The sequence below is a fragment of the Chaetodon trifascialis genome, chromosome 11 (genome assembly GCF_039877785.1).
Source record: "Chaetodon trifascialis isolate fChaTrf1 chromosome 11, fChaTrf1.hap1, whole genome shotgun sequence".
NCBI lineage: Eukaryota > Metazoa > Chordata > Actinopteri > Chaetodontiformes > Chaetodontidae > Chaetodon > Chaetodon trifascialis.
In genome coordinates, this window is record NC_092066.1 from 177,501 (window position 1) to 197,500 (window position 20,000).

General features: G+C 44.0%; 3 protein-coding genes across 4 annotated transcripts in view; all 3 read right to left on the reverse strand.

The window, feature by feature from the left end:
* The window catches only part of impa1 (inositol monophosphatase 1), an 8,106-nt gene extending 4,360 nt beyond the window's left edge, over positions 1-3,746 (reverse strand). The window contains exons 1-5 of one of the 2 annotated variants that reach the window (XM_070974139.1): positions 3,678-3,746; positions 2,983-3,061; positions 1,729-1,862; positions 1,489-1,593; positions 313-358 (exon numbers count right to left, since the gene is read on the reverse strand). In XM_070974139.1, coding sequence (XP_070830240.1) covers positions 313-358; positions 1,489-1,593; positions 1,729-1,862; positions 2,983-3,045 — 348 coding nt within the window. In that variant the 5' untranslated portion in view covers positions 3,046-3,061; positions 3,678-3,746. Of the gene's footprint in view, positions 1-312; positions 359-1,488; positions 1,594-1,728; positions 1,863-2,982; positions 3,062-3,204 lie in introns of both variants that reach the window. The other variant, XM_070974140.1, reaches the window with a different exon arrangement.
* An 811-nt stretch (positions 3,747-4,557) lies between these two features.
* Positions 4,558-9,628, reverse strand: LOC139338662 (inositol monophosphatase 1-like). Its single transcript, XM_070973883.1, has 8 exons — positions 9,544-9,628; positions 7,926-8,059; positions 7,516-7,620; positions 5,741-5,786; positions 5,535-5,643; positions 5,299-5,407; positions 4,924-5,075; positions 4,558-4,835 (listed from the first exon to the last, which is right to left on the reverse strand). Exons 1-8 carry the CDS (start codon positions 9,601-9,603, stop codon positions 4,678-4,680), a joined length of 873 nt encoding a protein of 290 aa, XP_070829984.1. The 5' UTR covers positions 9,604-9,628; the 3' UTR covers positions 4,558-4,677.
* A 5,692-nt stretch (positions 9,629-15,320) lies between these two features.
* Positions 15,321-20,000, reverse strand: part of riok1 (RIO kinase 1 (yeast)) — a 15,551-nt gene continuing 10,871 nt past the window's right edge. Inside the window, exons 11-17 of the mRNA XM_070973884.1 lie at positions 17,990-18,093; positions 17,770-17,876; positions 17,618-17,683; positions 17,415-17,531; positions 16,728-16,781; positions 15,742-15,879; positions 15,321-15,632 (exon numbers count right to left, since the gene is read on the reverse strand). Coding sequence (XP_070829985.1) covers positions 15,522-15,632; positions 15,742-15,879; positions 16,728-16,781; positions 17,415-17,531; positions 17,618-17,683; positions 17,770-17,876; positions 17,990-18,093 — 697 coding nt within the window. The 3' untranslated portion in view covers positions 15,321-15,521. The remainder of the gene's footprint in view (positions 15,633-15,741; positions 15,880-16,727; positions 16,782-17,414; positions 17,532-17,617; positions 17,684-17,769; positions 17,877-17,989; positions 18,094-20,000) is intronic.

Consider the following 20,000-nt stretch of genomic DNA (forward strand, 5'->3'; position numbering starts at 1 on the left):
CAGTAGGTCATAGTACAGTCAGTCATAGTACAATAGGTCATAGTACAGTAGGACATAGTACAGTCAGTCATAGTACAATAGGTCATAGTACAGTCAGTCATAGTACAGTAGGTCATAGTACAGTCAGTCATAGTACAGTAGGTCATAGTACAGTCAGTCATAGTACAATAGGTCATAGTACAGTAGGTCATAGTACAGTAGGTCATAGTACACAGTCATAGTACAGTCAGTCATAGGGCTGTTGGGGATGTGGGTCGTAGTAGTCCTAAGTCACAGTGCAGCAGGTCATGAAGTGGACTGTAGTGAACTCACCTGCTTGTCGACAGAGAATCCAATTGAAACAGCAACAAAGGGAAATCTGTTAACAGACATTAAAGTTATTATTGAAGGTCAGTAAAGGTCAGTGTGTGTTTTCAACTATTAATATTTATTGTTCAGGTTTCAGGCTTTCATTGGGACTATAGTTCTACTGTCTGTAAGAGCTTGTGTGGATTATCAGACCACCAGGACTCTTAAATGTCATGTTTCAAACAAACCCGATTCACCTGCATTGTATTGAGGTCCAGGTAAAATTAAAAACTGACAGGAAGGGGGGGGGGGGGGGGCATGCTTATCTGTAATTGGTATGAAGTGGCCCTTTAAACTGGAAGCAACATCACCAACGCGTTTTTCCATTAATGTTGACAGTCAAGTTATCCCAGAGCACTTTTAATACTGAGCAGGAGTCGACTGAACTCTTTATAAGATCATCTCCAGAGACCCAACAGTTCCCACCATGAGTGTGGTCACAGTGGCAAGGAGAAACTTCCTTTAATGGGCAGAGACTGGTTGTGGTTGGGCGGCCATCAGAGAGAGAGGCAGAGAGCGGAGGAGGAAGCATACAGCAGAAGTTCCACAGAGATGGAAATGCCAATTATTGTAATGGTACAGATAACAATGAGGATGATGATGAGCAGAAACGCGGGGCAGTCGGCGCGTTGCAGTCACAGATGCAGAAACTACGGAAGAGACGAGAGGTCGAGTAGTGATGGACGTTCTGGGCATTGGAGATTCGATTGGACTCAGAGCCACAGCGTCCTCATCAGTGTATCTTGATGCTTCTCAGCTGTTTCTCCTCCTGCTCTGTGGAAATGGCTCTTATGTTTGTTACATTCCCAAAGAACTTTGCTTTAGGTCGACACAACTCGTCCAGGTCGCTTTTCGTTTCAGCGTCAAAGAAGCAAAATCCTTCCTGTTGGCAGACACAACGGAAACGAGCCGAAACACTCCAGACAGCAGCACGTCCGGACATCAAGACAGCGTCAGCTGTCTGATAAGAACAGTCTGATCAGTCATCACATGATGGTGATGATGATGATGATGAGGGTGATGATGAGGGTGATGAGGGTGATGATGAGGGTGATGATGAGGGTGATGATGATGATGATGATGGTGATGGTGATGGTGAGCATGCTCAGTGTACATGTGTGTTGAAAACAAAAAACTCACGCATGAACAAAGTTGGTCGTCCCGTCGATGGGGTCGATGATCCAGGTGGGACTGTCAGTCAGGACACAAGGTTCACCTGCAGCCACAGACTCCTCCCCTATGAATCTGACACACACACACACACACACACACACACACACACACACACACACATAAACAAACATGGTAACACACACACACACACACACACACACACACACACACACACACACACACACACACACACACACAGCTTCTTACCTGTGAGTGGGGAATTTCTCCTTCACTGATTGGATGATGAGCTGCTCCACCTTCTGGTCGGTTTGTGTCACCAGATCAACAGACGAACTCTTCGTCGTCACCTTCCTGTCGTCCAGCAGAGCCTCACGCACCACCTTATCAATACACACACCAATACTGTGATCAACACATGCGATCAATTGTGTGTTATGTTATTAAAATATGAAGCTTTACTGTATTTGTTTCAGAAAACCATTAAAACCATCTCACACACACATTAACACACTTTGATCCAAAGCGACGTACAGGTGAGATATAATCAAAGCTTCAGTCTCACTGCGTCCACATGCAGTCAGCATTCAGGTTTCTGAAACATTCAGAATAAGCTGTTCACACGCCTGAGCAAACAGCGACGCACGGACAACGTCATGACGCAGCGCGTCATTTCAGCTTCTTCCTGTATCCAAACACAGCAGCAGCAGTCGCCTTCGTCTGCGCTCTGGAGCTCTGAGCTCCACACTGTCCCCTCTCACGTCTTCATTCATGGAGGCGAGAACGTGAAGAAAGAGGAGAAGCAGCCGCAGCTGTCCGTCCACATCCACGCCAGCTGCACTCAAAAGACCAAGATGCCTTGCGAATAGAACGTGCACAGAACACAAACGAACGCTGTTCGATGGGGACTTTCTGACAGGAACCAGGTGTTCGGGTTGGAAAAGCAGTGAGCCAGGGCTCGTATTCAGCTCCGGTTATGAAGGGGTTCCTGACTGCATGTGAACGCAGTGATCGACATGACGCAGGCTTGTGGTCCACCTGGACAGGTGCTCTGAGGAGTGAACAGAAGAAGACGCTCACTGAGCATGTGGTCTTCAGACGGACTCTGCAGAGCCAAGTTTCCTAACCCTAACCCATCATCTGCGGGGGTTCTGAGGAGCATGCTGGGAGCTCGCCCGTAAGGAGTTGGAATAGGCGAGGCGTGATGGTGCCACCACCTGTACGAGGAGGTGTGCTGCCAATCTCTGACGTCCTGACGCTGTACAGGACAAACGGACCGGCAGCAGAGGTCACGTGGTCTTTAAAGGTCAGCTGGTCGTCATGACAACGAGTTTCTGGCAGAATTCGTGGGAGTGAGCCGAGCTGGATGAGGAGCTCCGTCTGTGACCTTAAGATGAAGGTGGAGCTCCTTCATCTACGACGATCACACACACAAACATGAACACACACAGTGACACACACACAGTGACACACACACAGTGACACACACACTCTCTCTCTGACCTCTCCGGCCCTGCGTGCGGCGGCGACAGCGTGGTCCATGGCGTGTTGCCAGAGGTCGGCCATGTTGGAGGAGCAGCTCCTTATAAAGAGAAGAAGAAGAATCTCTGAACACACACAAACACACACTCATCCTGCAGACTGAACAGTGTGTGTGTGTGTGTGTGTGTGTGTGTGTGTGTGTGTGTGTGTGTGAGATGATGATGACGTTGCGGGTGAACTGACGTCACTTGAATGTCTTCCTCTTGAGCTCAGAGCAGAATCATCATTGAACTGATCACAGCGGATACCACTCATCAGCAGGGACACGAGCTGGACATCAAGGTGTCTCCTAGTCTTTCTGTCCATTCTGTCTTCTTTATGTGAAGCACTGTGAGCTGCACAGCGAAACAAGCTCCACAAACAAACTTCTGCATAATTATTTCACTTAAAAATTCAGAAAATATTCATACTGAGCTAACCCGACAGCTGCCAGCTGCTCTGGACACTTTCTGTCTCCGCCCTGTCCCGCTGTGTGTCCTCATAAACGAAGCGGCTTAAAAACAGAAGACTGAAAGAAGTCTGGGGGGACGGACGTCAAACACCTGAACAGGAGGGCTGAAGGCTGTGATTTAAGGCGGGAATCTGACCGGAAGGAGAAGCTGCTCCACCGAGACAAACAGCGTGTGAATAACAATCAAAGAAAAGGAAAATCTCACCTTCGATAATTTACCGCTGCTGCGGGTCAGCACACTTCCGGGTGCCTTCTTCTTCTTCTTCTTCTTCTTCTTCTTCTTCTTCTTCTCCTCCGCGCGCAGCGTTGCTGCCTCCTGTGGCTCACTCGGTGAGCTGCACGTGCTCCTCTGAGCATGAACGTTGTTTGAAGCTCTTTGTATTTTTCTGTTACGGTGCAGAAAAATCTTTTTCAGACAGTTTTCTTCTTCTTCTGCCACAAAGACTCCAGCTGCCATGAAACTGAGTGAACTATAAATGAAAGCTGGAAGTGATGTGCATGTGCTTCAATCAACCCGACGGCTGCGCTGTCATTAAACAACATTTCCACTGTGGAGAGGCCTCGGCCATCACGGAGTAAGTCCAGCTGACTTCCAGTTGAACACACAAGTGTAACCTCTGGACGATAACAGTCCGCCATGATGGCTTTTAAGCAGCGGGACTGAGATCACGTTTCTATCTTCTGTATTCTGTTGGGAAACGGCCATCGCTCATCACACACATCTTCAGACTGAGCATTTCAGCTTCTCTCAGCTCGTCCTCATGGTTTATCTAAACCAGCTCAGTAAGAACTTTCCTCCACTGCACTTTTCACTTCCTGCCCTCCATCTGAATTTGACCTCACATTAAAGCTGATCAAGCGTTTTGCTCTCAGTCTTAATTCCATGAATAATACTGAAGAGCTGAAACACACGTCTACATGTTTTTCCTCTTCTCTCACAGTTTCAGTCTTCTCAGGCTAAAACGTGTTTTAATGGTGCAATCAGGTGTAACACGTGACTAAAGCACCAGTTTGAATCAAACTAGTCGATAATAAGACAAAAAGAGACGAGGACCTAAATGAATGAGAGACCGAGTCCAGACGTTCAGAAGAAACACGAATGTTTCAGGTTTTATTGGTACTTTGGATTTTTTTAATCACGTCACGCATTAAAAATATGACAGCACTGTGCAGGAACACCTCCATCACACTTCCTGTCAGCTGACCTACACTCCGTTCACACCTGTCGCTCCACAGACACACTTGTAGGGCTCTTCATCGTCACGGCGACAGGGAAACACTTGGATGACCTGAGCGATACGATTGGCCACAGCGGACGAGCTCGCAGCGATGACTCTCCTTGACATCATGTCGAACTCTGAGCCTGACGAGACACACGGACCAATGAGAGGAGGGGGTGCTACCAGCAGGTGCACACAGGTGAGACGTGACATCACTCATGAGTTACAAACCATTCGTATCCATGACAACACCTCCGGCTTCCTGGACAATGATGGCGGAGGCGGCGATGTCCCAGCAGTGCATCCCGATGTGATAGTAGGCATCGGCTCCACCCGTCGCCACCTGACACATGTCGACCGCCGCCGTCCCCAGCGCACGGACCCTGGAACATACAAGAAGCACGCAAACAACACGTTACTGAGGTCACGGCACACAGAGCTCGATGCTAACCCCAGGTGACATGCTGACAGACAGACCGCACAGCTCAAAGTGTCCGACGCAACCCGTCTCACTGTCCACACACAAATGTCTCTGTCGGAGACATTTCATCTGTAATTCAACGAGAACGAGACTTTCATGGAAAAGAAAAACATGGATGCTCTCACCCATGAACAGGTAGACTCAGGAGTCTGAAGATGTTGGACGTCATGGTGGACAGAGCAAGGTCATCACGCTCCGCCCCAATCTCCGTCACCACTACACACCTGCTGACGTCTGATTGGAGGATACAGAACAGTCAGAAAAAGCTAAATTCCACCTTAACACTCAGTGTGTGTGTGTGCGTGCCTGCGTGCGTGCATGCGTGTGTGCATGTGTGTGTGCATGTGTGTGTGCGTGTCACCTTCCTGCCCGGAGGTGTGCAGCGGCTGTCCATTCAGAAACGCTCCTCTTCCTCTCTGAGCATAGAACAGCTTGTCCTCCACACAGCTGTACACAATTCCAAACTCCGTCTGACGACAACAACAACACGTCAGTCCACTTCCTGTCTGACCCCCCTGCTGACCTCTGACCCATAAGCACCGAGCTGCAACTGGCAGGTGACTTTACCTGTTTGTTGACAGTGAAGGCGATGGAGATGGCCACAAATGGAAACCTGCCGCAGAGATGAAGCACGATTACAATTTCACACAGTCAAGACTGCAGTACTACGAGCCGTCACTGCAGTACTACCAGTCCTAACTGCAGTACTACGAGCCGTCACTGCAGTACTACCAGTCCTAACTGCAGTACTACCAGTCCTAACTGCAGTACTACGAGCTGTCACTGCAGTACTACGAGTCCTAACTGCAGTACTACGAGTTCTAACTGCAGTACTACGAGTCCTAACTGCAGTACTACGAGTCCTAACTGCAGTACTACGAGCCGTCACTGCAGTACTACCAGTCCTAACTGCAGTACTACCAGTCCTAACTGCAGTACTACGAGCTGTCACTGCAGTACTACGAGTCCTAACTGCAGTACTACGAGTTCTAACTGCAGTACTACGAGCCGTCACTGCAGTACTACCAGTCCTAACTGCAGTACTACGAGCCGTCACTGCAGTACTACCAGTCCTAACTGCAGTACTACGAGCCGTCACTGCAGTACTACCAGTCCTAACTGCAGTACTACGAGCCGTCACTGCAGTACTACCAGTCCTAACTGCAGTACTACCAGTCCTAACTGCAGTACTACGAGCTGTCACTGCAGTACTACGAGTCCTAACTGCAGTACTACGAGTTCTAACTGCAGTACTACGAGTCCTAACTGCAGTACTACGAGTCCTAACTGCAGTACTACGAGCCGTCACTGCAGTACTACGAGTCCTAACTGCAGTACTACGAGTTCTAACTGCAGTACTACGAGTCCTAACTGCAGTACTACGAGTCCTAACTGCAGTACTACGAGCCGTCACTGCAGTACTACGAGTCCTAACTGCAGTACTACGAGTTCTAACTGCAGTACTACGAGCCGTCACTGCAGTACTACGAGTCCTAACTGCAGTACTACGAGTTCTAACTGCAGCCCGGTGAGTGACGGCTGGTGAATCGTGGCTGTGGGGTGAACACCTGGTCAGGTTGTTGTCGAGGACGCAGACGTACGGATGGTGAATGGACTGTATTTTAAAGAGGTCTTTTCTAGTCCAATGATGACTCAAAGCAAGTCTGCATTCACACACACACACACACACACACACACACACACATTCATACAGTGGTAGTTGGACCAGCTGCTCATTACGAGCGTTAACCACTCACACACAGATGGTGCAGCATCAGGAGCAATATGCCGTTCAGTATGGACGGCCGAGGCCGGGGATCGAACCACCGACCTCCTGATGTGTGCAGGTGCTGCTGTAGACATGAAGCACGTGGACGGAAAGACGGTGTGACAGTACAGATGGATCTGATCATACAGATGATAGCTAACACGCTGCTCAGAGCAGACGCTGCTCGCTCTCCACTTTGCTGACGCTCTTTTGGTTTTTTTGCTTGTTTGTTTGAGGCCAGAGAAACTAATCAGGCCAGCAGCATTAAGGCTGGACAAAAACAAAGAAAGAGTCCCAAAACCACTGCTAGGCTGAGGGCACAGCTGACACAGGAGACATGCGTCTGATTGGGCACGATGTGACCAAGCACGTAAGACAGGAAACGTCCCTGTGAATGACACGTCTGGTACCAGTCGTCCGCTCTGCACATCCAAGTGACAAGAACACTATGATCCACGTGGGATCTGTTGACACTCTGAAGGAAAACTGGCTGCGAGCTGCTGAAGACCGACGGAGCGACGGTCAGTCGCAGCATGTGTTCATATGACGCCATTGGCCCCTGCCAGCCTCTCACCTGTGTACAAAGTTAACGGTCCCGTCGATGGGGTCGATGATCCAGGTGGGACTGTCAGTCAGCTCCAGACGCTCACCTGCAGCTACAGACTCCTCCCCAATGAACCTGAGGGTCAGAGGTTAAACAACAGCACCAGTTTACCTGCTGACTTCCTGTCAGGCATATTTAGACTGTTTTCATTCCTGCTATCCAATCAGAGTTAGTTTCATGGGCGGCTCCACCTGCATTTTACTGGTCTCCAAAAATCTTTTTATTCTGCGAGAGCGTTTTTATGTAGAACCTTCTAAAATCTCATTGTGTACGTTCTGAACGTTCTGGAGTGACTGAGACGCTCAACAAGAAATCACTCAGCAAAAAAATCAATAAATAACATATCTGAATAAAATCAAGAAGGCACAGCAGGAGCAGACCTGTGCCGTGGGTATTTGTTCTTAATGGCAGAGATGAGGATCTGCTCGACTCTCTGATCAGTTTCTGTCACCAAATCAGCCGGAGAACTTTTCAGCTTGACGTCTTTCTGCTCCTGAAACGCCGACAGGACGATCTGAAAGACACGTTAGATAAGATAAGATAAGATAAGATAAGGCAGCACTAAACTTCCTCTGACATCAGCATCAATGTCCATCCAGAGCTCTGAAAACTGTGTTTGAATGTGATCAGACTAATAAAGTTGTTTGAATTTGAGACAGGCAGGCGCCGTCGCCTCCAAACAAACCAGCAGCACGAGCGATGATTTCTTCTTCTGTGGTTCCTGAGTCATCTCACACATTCACTCACATGAACACAATGAGAACAATAAAAATGGATTTCTGATCAAACCACTGAGTAAAACCCAGAGCAGCATGTGTGTGCGTGTCACACTGTGGGGACTCACCTGCCTTATGGGGACAAATGCAGGTCCCCTGAATGTAAGTGATGACATGTGAGGGAGCAGACTGAGGACAGGGTGAGGGTGAGGGTGAGGGAAGGTTAGGGTAGGCCCAGGCAGATAGTGCTTATGTAATGTCCACACAAGTGATAAAAGGGTGTGTGCATGTGTGTGCGCACGCATGTGTGTGTGCGTGTGTGTGTGTGTGTACCTGAGTGCAGGTGAGGGTCACTTCAGGGTCATCAGCACAAATAGAAAAACCTTCATTCTTCTCATTCCTCAACGTTTTTTATCAAAACGTTACAAAACTGTGAACTGAACCTGAACTCATCATCATCAACTCCCCCTGCAGCTGATTGGACAGACACACCGGCTGCTGTGCTGCTATTGGTCGACACTTCCTGCATTTAAACTGCCACAAACACATTCTTCCTCCTCTTTCAGACCTGAAGCTGCTGATTTATCCTTTCCTCTTCTGCAGAGTCATCGTTCAAACATCTGGAGAGTGACATCGCCGTCTAAGTGCCGTCTGATTGGTGGGTATGTGTCTGACAGTTTATTCAGTCACTGAGTTTGATGGACATCAATAAAAGAGCTGCTTCAGTTCAAATAAACAACAGTAAGAAAAATCTTCAAAAGTTTGAATCCGAACATTTTAAACGACGAACTAAAAGTAAAAAGTGTGAGAAAACATTTTGAGACTTAACGAATCTGAGTTTAAATTCAAATTATTCTAATGATTCAAATCATTGTGAGTGATGACATTTCTGTGTTTTTGAACTCGCTGTGACATCACTGACGTTTCCTGTTTATTCTGTTATTCTTAATGTTCGTGTTTGGCTGCATTTGATTTGGCGTTTGATTGACAGGCGGCTGTTTGCTCGTCTTGGTGGATTATATGACTGATGTTCGTCTTCTTTTTTGTCCTCAGGTGAGATTCCTTTGATGCTTTCAGGTGTTTTCTGAATCTCACCTTTTATGTTTTATTTATTTATTTTTGCTGTGAAAATAAATAAATAATAAAATATATAAAAATTCAGATATTTTATTATTATTATTATTATATTTATTCCAAAAACTCAAAAGCCACATTTTTTATAGGTCCCGCCCTCTGACCTCTATCTCAGTGCCGTGTTGTGATTGGTCAGTGTATCTCTTACCTCACTGGCCTGCTTGGCAACAGAGATGCCGAAGTTCAGACAGTCAGTCCAGTCGGTCATGATGATGATGATGATGATGATGATGATGATGATGATGATGATGACAATGATGCAGAGCAGAGTGAGACCCTCTGTGAGAGAAAACATTGACATCAGAGAGAAGAAGAAGAAGAAGAAGAAGAAGAAGAAGAAGAAGAAGAAGAAGAAGGACAGAGAAGAGGGGGAAGAAGAGGAACATGAAAAGGAAAACAAACAAAGAAGAAAAGTGCAAAGATAAAGACAAAAGATGAGGGGACAAGAAGAGATGAAAGAAAAAAGAAAGGAAGACAAGAAGAAAAGAAGACAGTAGAAACAACAGACGGAGAAAATGTAGATAAAGAGCTCGGCCTGCAGCAGCTCTGAATAGAAAGTGTCCTGAGACAACTTCTGTTGTGATTTGGCGCAATACAAATAAAACTGAATTGAATTGAAAATAATGACATGAAAGTATGAAAAAGGAAGAAGAATGAGGAGGGAAAAGTGAAAAGTGATGACGGGAGAATGAGGAGAAGACAAAGAACAGAAAAAAGCTGATGTGAAAAGAATAAAGAAAAGAGAACTCAAAGGAATGAAAAGAAAAAAGAGGAAGAAAAGGACAAAAACAAGAAGAAGAGGAAAAAGAGGCAAGATGATAACATGGAAAAACACGAGAGAGGAAGACCTGAAAAAGGGGGGAAATGACAGAACCAGCAGAACCAGTGTTCGTACCTGAAGTCCAGCGAGTTTCTGAACTCTTCTGAAGTTTTTTCTCTTTTTATACAACACACAGCCAATCAGAACTCAGCTCCTGCCTCCCTGCAACAAAGCAGCCAATGGCAGCTCTGCATGGATCAAGAGACTCCCTCCCTCTCACATCATCTTCATGCTCCTCATCATCCCCAGTGTCATGACTGATCACAGACACATCAACATAAACCATTCCTCCGTTTGTTTCTTACAGAACTCCATCGAAAAATCTTGATTTTAAATTTTCTCAGCCATTTTCCTCAAAAAGTGTGTGTGTGTGTGTGTGTGTGTGTGTGTGTGTGTGTTTGGAGGTCAAAGGTCATAAGGAAGCGACAGCACGTGCAGTCGCGGTCAGCTGACTGCGAACAAACATCCTGTTCAGAGACTCGTCCTCACTGCTAATTGAATTTGAGAAGGTAAAGGCTGTGTGTGTGTGTGTGTGTGTGTGTGTGTGTGTGTGTGTGTGTGTGTGTGTGTGTGTGTGTGTGTGTGTGTGTGTGTGTGTGTGTGTGTGTGTATGTGTGTGTGTTTGAGTCAGTGACAGGTCAGTATGTCTCTATGACACAAGTGAACATAGATTAGAGAATCAGTTCGTCCTTGTTGGTCTTGAGTCTCAGAAATGAACAAAAACAAAATGAGGTTTGGTTCTTTGAATCTTAAAGAGACAGTTTGTTCAGTCGCCCTCAAGGACGCGTCAGCAAAGATGTGATCCCTGACAGGAAGTCAACGAAGCCTGTATACATAAAAAATGAAGGAGAGAAGTCAACGACGACTCCCAGGGTGCATTTCACTGACAAACAGCCAACCACAGACTTTCCAGCTTGTTGTTTGAGAATCAAACTAAGAGCAACACAAATACAACAAAAGTAAAAGACGAAAAGACAAACAACAAAACAGCAACACACCGACGCTGCAACATCAACGTTACAGGTAACAACACAGGAAAGGACAGGTAACAACACAGGTGAGAACACAGGTGAGAACACAGGTTGATTGTCAGGGGCGGGGCCTGTCTAACACACCTGTATATGTTTCCCTGTTGGATAAATTTGAATATTTCTCATTTATATTAAGTTGATATCATATAAAGATCTGTTGCATGTAGGTCACATAGAAATGAAGTCACATAGAAATGAAGTCATAGAAATGAAGTCATAGAAATGAAGTCACAGAAATGAAGTCACATAGAAATGAAGTCATAGAAATGAAGTCACAGAAATGAAGTCACATAGAAATGAAGTCATAGAAATGAAGTCACATAGAAATGAAGTCACATAGAAATGAAGTCACATAGAAATGAAGTCATAGAAATGAAGTCATAGAAATGAAGTCACATAGAAATGAAGTCATTGAAATGAAGTCATTGAAAGGAAGTCATAGAAATGAAGTCATAGAAATGAAGTCTTAGAAATGAAGTCATAGAAATGAAGTCGTAGAAATGAAGTCACATAGAAATGAAGTCATTGAAATGAAGTCGTAGAAATGAAGTCACATAGAAATGAAGTCACATAGAAATGAAGTCACATAGAAATGAAGTCGTAGAAATGAAGTCACATAGAAATGAAGTCATTGAAATGAAGTCAAAGAAATGAAGTCACATAGAAATGAAGTCACATAGAAATGAAGTCACATAGAAATGAAGTCATAGAAATGAAGTCGTAGAAATGAAGTCGTAGAAATGAAGTCGTAGAAATGAAGTCACATAGAAATGAAGTCATTGAAATGAAGTCGTAGAAATGAAGTCACATAGAAATGAAGTCGTAGAAATGAAGTCACATAGAAATGAAGTCACATAGAAATGAAGTCACATAGAAATGAAGTCACATAGAAATGAAGTCATAGAAATGAAGTCGTAGAAATGAAGTCGTAGAAATGAAGTCGTAGAAATGAAGTCACATAGAAATGAAGTCACATAGAAATGAAGTCATAGAAATGAAGTCACATAGAAATGAAGTCACATAGAAATGAAGTCATAGAAATGAAGTCACATAGAAATGAAGTCATAGAAATGAAGTCACATAGAAATGAAGTCACATAGAAATGAAGTCACATAGAAATGAAGTCATTGAAATGAAGTCATAGAAATGAAGTCATAGAAATGAAGTCATAGAAATGAAGTCGTAGAAATGAAGTCACATAGAAATGAAGTCACATAGAAATGAAGTCATTGAAATGAAGTCGTAGAAATGAAGTCACATAGAAATGAAGTCACATAGAAATGAAGTCACATAGAAATGAAGTCAAAGAAATGAAGTCACAGAAATGAAGTCATAGAAATGAAGTCACATAGAAATGAAGTCGTAGAAATGAAGTCATAGAAATGAAGTCAAAGAAATGAAGTCATAGAAATGAAGTCACATAGAAATGAAGTCGTAGAAATGAAGTCACATAGAAATGAAGTCACATAGAAATGAAGTCATTGAAATGAAGTCATTGAAATGAAGTCATAGAAATGAAGTCATAGAAATGAAGTCGTAGAAATGAAGTCACATAGAAATGAAGTCACATAGAAATGAAGTCATTGAAATGAAGTCGTAGAAATGAAGTCGTAGAAATGAAGTCATAGAAATGAAGTCGTAGAAATGAAGTCGTAGAAATGAAGTCACATAGAAATGAAGTCACATAGAAATGAAGTCATTGAAATGAAGTCGTAGAAATGAAGTCACATAGAAATGAAGTCACATAGAAATGAAGTCACATAGAAATGAAGTCAAAGAAATGAAGTCATAGAAATGAAGTCACATAGAAATGAAGTCATAGAAATGAAGTCACATAGAAATGAAGTCATAGAAATGAAGTCATTGAAATGAAGTCATAGAAATGAAGTCATAGAAATGAAGTCGTAGAAATGAAGTCGTAGAAATGAAGTCACATAGAAATGAAGTCATAGAAATGAAGTCACATAGAAATGAAGTCATAGAAATGAAGTCACATAGAAATGAAGTCATAGAAATGAAGTCGTAGAAATGAAGTCGTAGAAATGAAGTCACATAGAAATGAAGTCATAGAAATGAAGTCACATAGAAATGAAGTCATAGAAATGAAGTCACATAGAAATGAAGTCATAGAAATGAAGTCACATAGAAATGAAGTCACATAGAAATGAAGTCATAGAAATGAAGTCACATAGAAATGAAGTCATAGAAATGAAGTCGTAGAAATGAAGTCAAAGAAATGAAGTCGTAGAAATGAAGTCGTAGAAATGAAGTCACATAGAAATGAAGTCATAGAAATGAAGTCACATAGAAATGAAGTCACAGAAATGAAGTCACATAGAAATGAAGTCATAGAAATGAAGTCACATAGAAATGAAGTCATAGAAATGAAGTCATAGAAATGAAGTCACATAGAAATGAAGTCACATAGAAATGAAGTCATAGAAATGAAGTCACAGAAATGAAGTCCATATATGCAGACATGACACACCGCCTGTTCACTATTAACAGCAACAAGAAGTAGAAATGAGGAAGAAGAGATTTAAAGAGTTTAATCTGAGTGCGTCAGCAGTTTTCTGTCAGTGTCACAGACGATTTGTTCTGCTGATTATCAGTCTGATTTCAGCTGAACACACACACACACACACACACACACACACTCAGATAAACTTTATTGTCATTCAGTAAAACAGCAAGTGTACACTGAAAGAAATTTCGATTGCAGCACACACACTCTCATAACACACACTCACACACACAAACACACACACACTCTGATAACACACACACACTCACACATGCTCTGATAACACACACGCAGTGACAACACACACTCAGACACAAACACACACGCACACTCTGATAACACACTCATACACACACAGAGATAAAACACACTTTCACAAACACACGTACATATTAGCAGTTACAGATATTATTCTGTGTATATGTACTTCCATTAGTGTATACTGTATATATTGCATGTGTGTTATACAGTTATGACTGTTTGGTTTTTAGATCTATTATCAACAACATAAGTGAACTTTGACCCTAATGGAACATCAACATGTCAGTTAGCTGCTAACTGTTAGCAATGGATCAGCGCTGGTCAGCCATTTTGTTGCTTCGTATCGCCACCGTCTGAAAGTCACCGTGATTGTCTGAGTTCTTCTCTTGGCTGCTTGTCATAGGTTGACATGTTGACATGATGACAGTTGACATGTTGACATGTTGACATGTTGACATGTTGACATGTTGACATGATGACATGTTGAAACGCTGGCATGTTGAAACGCTGACACGTTGACACGTTGCCACGCTAACATGTTGCCATGTTGACACGCTGACATATGGACACGTTGCCACGTTGCCACGCTAACATGTGGACATGTTGACACGCTGACATATGGACACGTTGCCACGCTAATATGTGGACATGTTGACACGCTGGCATGTGGACACGTTGCCATGTTGACACGCTGACATATGGACACGTTGCCACGTTGCCACGCTAACATGTGGACATGTTGACACGCTGACATATGGACACGTTGCCACGCTAATATGTGGACATGTTGCCACGCTAACATGTGGACATGTTGACACGCTGGCATGTGGACATGTTGCCACGCTAACATGTGGACATGTTGACACGCTGGCATGTGGACATGTTGCCACGCTAACATGTGGACATGTTGCCACGCTAACATGTGGACATGTTGACACGCTGGCATGTGGACATGTTGCCACGCTAACATGTGGACACGCTGGCATGTGGACATGTTGACACGCTGACACGTTCAGTCAACTCCAGTCTGACTGAACTGGCCCGGCTGTGAGATCAGCCTCATTTGGACTGCTGACCAGCAGAACCAGTCCGACACCAGCGTGACCTGTCTAGTCACCCTCCAGGACCAGCTCCAAAGAGCTAAAACCAGCAGCAAGCATAAGCAGGTTTTTTCAGAAAGTAGCTAATGCTAGTTCAGCTAATATTAGCTTGTTGACTCGCTAACTTCAGCTTGTTGACTGGACATTAAAAAAGACTAAGAAAAAGAAGACACGAGGATAAAAACACGTCTGATTAAATGTTTTATTAGAAGGTTCATGGTGATCTGTTTCTAATGTTTCTGCGATCTCATCTTTTTTTGTTTCTTTGCTGAAGGACAGCTTCACACCTGCCAACAGTTGACATCATGAGAGATGATGCCTCTGTCCACACAGACCAACAGGAAGTCCACACAGACCAACAGGAAGTCCACACAGACCAACAGGAAGTCATCATCTTCCTTTCTTCATCTTGGACACCTTCTCTTTCCTCTTCTTCACGTGTTTCGGTACTTTGGTTTTTCTTTTTTCTCTCTGAGCTTCTTTCACCATCTTCTTCTTTTCCTGAGAGAACAAAACAAACTTTATCTTCAGTTTTACAAAAACTGATGATAATAATAAGAAGAACAATAACAATAAACAATGACGCTGGACGTCACAGAGGATATGACACCTTTTTGTCCACGGAGGCTTCCTCGCTCTCCTTCCGCTCATCTTCCCCATCATCCTCTTCCTCCTCCTCCTCCTCCTCCTCCTCCTCCCCTTCCTCCTCTGAGGATGAAGACTGGTCATCCTCCAGCAGGGCAGGAATCTGAGAAGGTGGTCACCATCAAACTGTTCATCTGTTTTAGCCTGAAACGAGTGCTGTGATCACGTGACACCTGCTGAGTCTCACCTGAAGTCTTAAATAATAATAAAATCTGAAGAATTAATCTCAGCTGTCTTCCGTTCAGTCGTGAACTGAGCATCTCACCTGGTTGCAGTGATGTCACAGTGCACCGGAACACTGTGACATCACTAATCAGGTGTGCTTACATGTGAAACGCTTCTGACCACAGAAGTGCTCACGTGATACGAACAAAAGCTGCTGGAAGACTTTTAATGCAAACAGGTGTGTTTGGACATCAGAAGCGATGCTCTCCACAGATGAAGTGACTCCAGAGGTTCACACAGGAAGTAAGATGCAAACAAAGACTCGGGAATTAATATGACGCCAATAATAATGAAAAAAAATGTCAATAAAGGAAAGATATGGGCAGAACATGACATCACTAACAGACAGGTTATAACTTTTTGTCAATAATCAGTGTCTCTTTTTTCCCTTTTGCCCTGAGTCTGTGGCGTGCTGAGGCTTTTAATGTGAAACATCTGTGCAGGAAGTGGTGGATTCCATTGACAGAAGTTTCAAAGTGAATGAAAACAAAAACAGGGAACACTGTGAGAAAAGGCCTGACCCTCTCTGCGGGGACAAAGCTCATATTTGACAATTCAGAATTCACAGTATGTCACTAGGCTAAGCTAAGATAGGCTAGGCTAGGCTAAGCTAAGATAGGCTAGGCTAAGCTAAGATAGGCTAGGCTAAGCTAAGCTAAGCTAAGCTAAAGCTGAGATAAAATAAGCTAAACTACAACATGACAATCAGACGGATTGTGAATGTACCGTTTGAACTCCAGACAGATCCTTCTTCAGCCCCGTCAGCGTCTGGTACAGAACCTGGACCACAACGACACCTTCATCACCTTCATCACCATCACCATCACCATCATCATCATCATCACACCATCATCATCATCACACCATCATCATCATCACCATCATCATCATCATCATCAACATCACACCATCATCATCATCACACCATCATCACCATCAACATCATCATCATCACACCATCATCATCATCACCATCATCATCATCAACATCACACCATCATCATCATCACACCATCATCACCATCACCACCATCATCACCATCATCACCATCATCATCAACATCATCATCATCATCACCATCATCATCATCATCATCACCACCATCATCACCATCATCACCATCATCATCACCATCATCACCATCATCATCAACATCATCACCACCATCATCACCACCACCACCATCATCATCACCATCATCACCATCATCATCAACATCATCATCATCATCATCATCATCACCACCATCATCACCACCACCACCATCATCATCACCATCATCACCATCATCATCAACATCATCATCATCATCACCACCACCACCACCACCATCATCATCATCATCATCATCATCATCACCATCATCATCATCACCATGTCTGGTGTCTCTCATCTCTCTTGTTGTCTCTTACGTTGTCTTCGTGTCCACTGATGGCGGCCTCTTCCTCCTTCGCCCTCATCAGGTCCACGTCCCGCTCGTAGTGACTCACCTCTGTCAGAGTGCGAGGGATGTAGGCCTTCTTAAACACCTGGGGGGCGACGGAGGACACACTGTTACGGGGAGGTGGAACAGAGCTTCCACAGAGAGGACAGCGTTACGTGGACCGTCTGTCACCTCCTCGTCCACTCGGTCCTGATCCGATCGCTGCTCCAGCGTCCGCTCAGCTGCGATCGCCATCGCCTGCTCGACCAATCACAGACACACGATGCAGTGAAGCAACAGACAGTCATCAGGTTTTACGCCTCATTTTTCGGAGGGGTTCACACCTTCTCCAGGTATCGGTCGATGTTGTGGCAGGTGATCGATGGGTCGGTGACGAAGTCAAACAACTCTCTGATCGTCATCACGGCCACACCGCGTTTCACAAAGAACTCTGGGTAAAAAAGAGGAAAACCCCTCAGTGCCGGAGACCAACGCACAGGACAAACAATTCATCTTTTCAGAGGTCAGAGGTCAAACATGGACACAGCTGAGCTGCGGTCCCACCGTTGACGTTGCTGCAGTCCTTCCTGAGGAACTCCAGAGAACGAGGATGATCGTGCTCCACCGACTGAGACACGTCGATGATGTAAGCGTCTCCGTCATGGTACCTGCAGACAGGTTAAGGACAGTTAATCAGAAGAAGAAGATTTATTGGCCGAGTATGTGGACGTGGACGGAGTGGGACTCAGTGGACTAACACAAGAAGACAAGTGTGAACGAATAAAAGCAAAGAAGAGACACGACTGACTGAACACAAGGACGAGAAAATACACCAAGATATAAATAAACACTACAAGTACTGCAAAGGAATAAATACTGGATGGATATACATGTAGCAGATGATACACAGTATGTACATGTACACATGTATTTACAGTATGTGCACACATGTATTTTAGTATGTATACACATGTATTTTAGTATGTGTACACATGTATGTGCCAGGGCAGCCTATTACTCTGCACTAATAGAGGAAAATAAGAACAATCCCAGGTTTCTCTTCAGCACTGTAGCCAGGCTGACAGAGAGCCATAATTCTGTTGAACCATGTATTCCTTTAGCTCTGAACAGTAATGACTTCATGAGCTTCTTTAATGATAAAATTCTAACTATTAGAGACAGAATTCATCGACTCCTGCCGTCAACAGGTACTGTTTTGTCTTCAAACGCAGAAACCGTAGAAACTGTTACTCAGTCTGTCGCAGTTTTAGACTGTTTTACTCCTGTTGACCTTCACCAACTAATTTCAATAATTTCATCATCAAAATCATCTACCTGTATTTTAGATCCTATCCCGACTAAGCTGTTTAAAGAAGTATTACCTCTAATTGACTCTTCAGTTTTAGACATGATCAATCTCTCTTTATCAACAGGCTACGTACCACAGTCCTTTAAAGTAGCTGTGATAAAACCGCTACTGAAAAAGCCTACTCTTGATCCAGGGGTTTTAGCCAACTATAGACCGATATCCAACCTTCCCTTTCTCTCAAAAACTCTTGAGAAAGCAGTTGCCAATCAGCTGTGCGACTTTCTAAACAATAATAGTTTATTCGAGGATTTCCAGTCAGGATTTAGAGTGCATCATAGCACAGAGACAGCACTGGTTAAAGTTACAAATGACCTTCTAATTGCATCTGATAAAGGATTTGTCTCTGTACTAGTCTTACTGGATCTTAGTGCTGCATTTGACACCATTGACCATGGCATCCTATTGCAGACACTGGAACATTTCATTGGCATTAAGGGAACTGCGCTGAGCTGGTTTAAATCCTACTTGTCAGATCGCTCTCAGTTTGTACGCGTTAATGACGACTCCTCTGTGCTCACTAAAGTCAGCTATGGAGTTCCGCAGGGTTCTGTGCTTGGACCAATTCTGTTCACCTTATATATGCTTCCTTTAGGTAAGATTATCAGGAAGCACTCAATAAATTTTCATTGCTATGCAGATGATACCCAGCTATATTTATCAATGAAACCGGAAGAAACCAGTCAGTTAACTAGACTACAAGCATGTCTTCATGACATAAAGACCTGGATGACCTGCAATTTTCTGATGCTAAACTCGGACAAAACTGAAGTTATAGTATTCGGCCCTAAACATCTTAGAAGGTCACTTTCTGATGACATAGCAGTTATGGATGGCATTGCGCTGGCCTCCAGCACCACTGTAAAGAATCTGGGAGTTATCTTTGACCAAGACATGTCCTTTCACTCCCATGTAAAACAAATTTCAAGGACTGCCTTTTTTCACCTACGTAATATCGCAAAAATCAGGCATATTTTGTCTCAAAATGATGCAGAAAAACTAGTCCATGCATTCGTAACTTCCAGGCTGGATTATTGCAATTCTTTACTATCAGGCTGCCCAAATTCGCTGCTGAATATTCTCCAGTTGCTCCAGAACGCTGCAGCACGTGTTCTGACAAAAACCAGGAAGCGAGATCATATTTCTCCAATACTCGCCACTTTGCACTGGCTCCCTGTAAAGTTTAGAATAGAGTTTAAAATTCTCCTC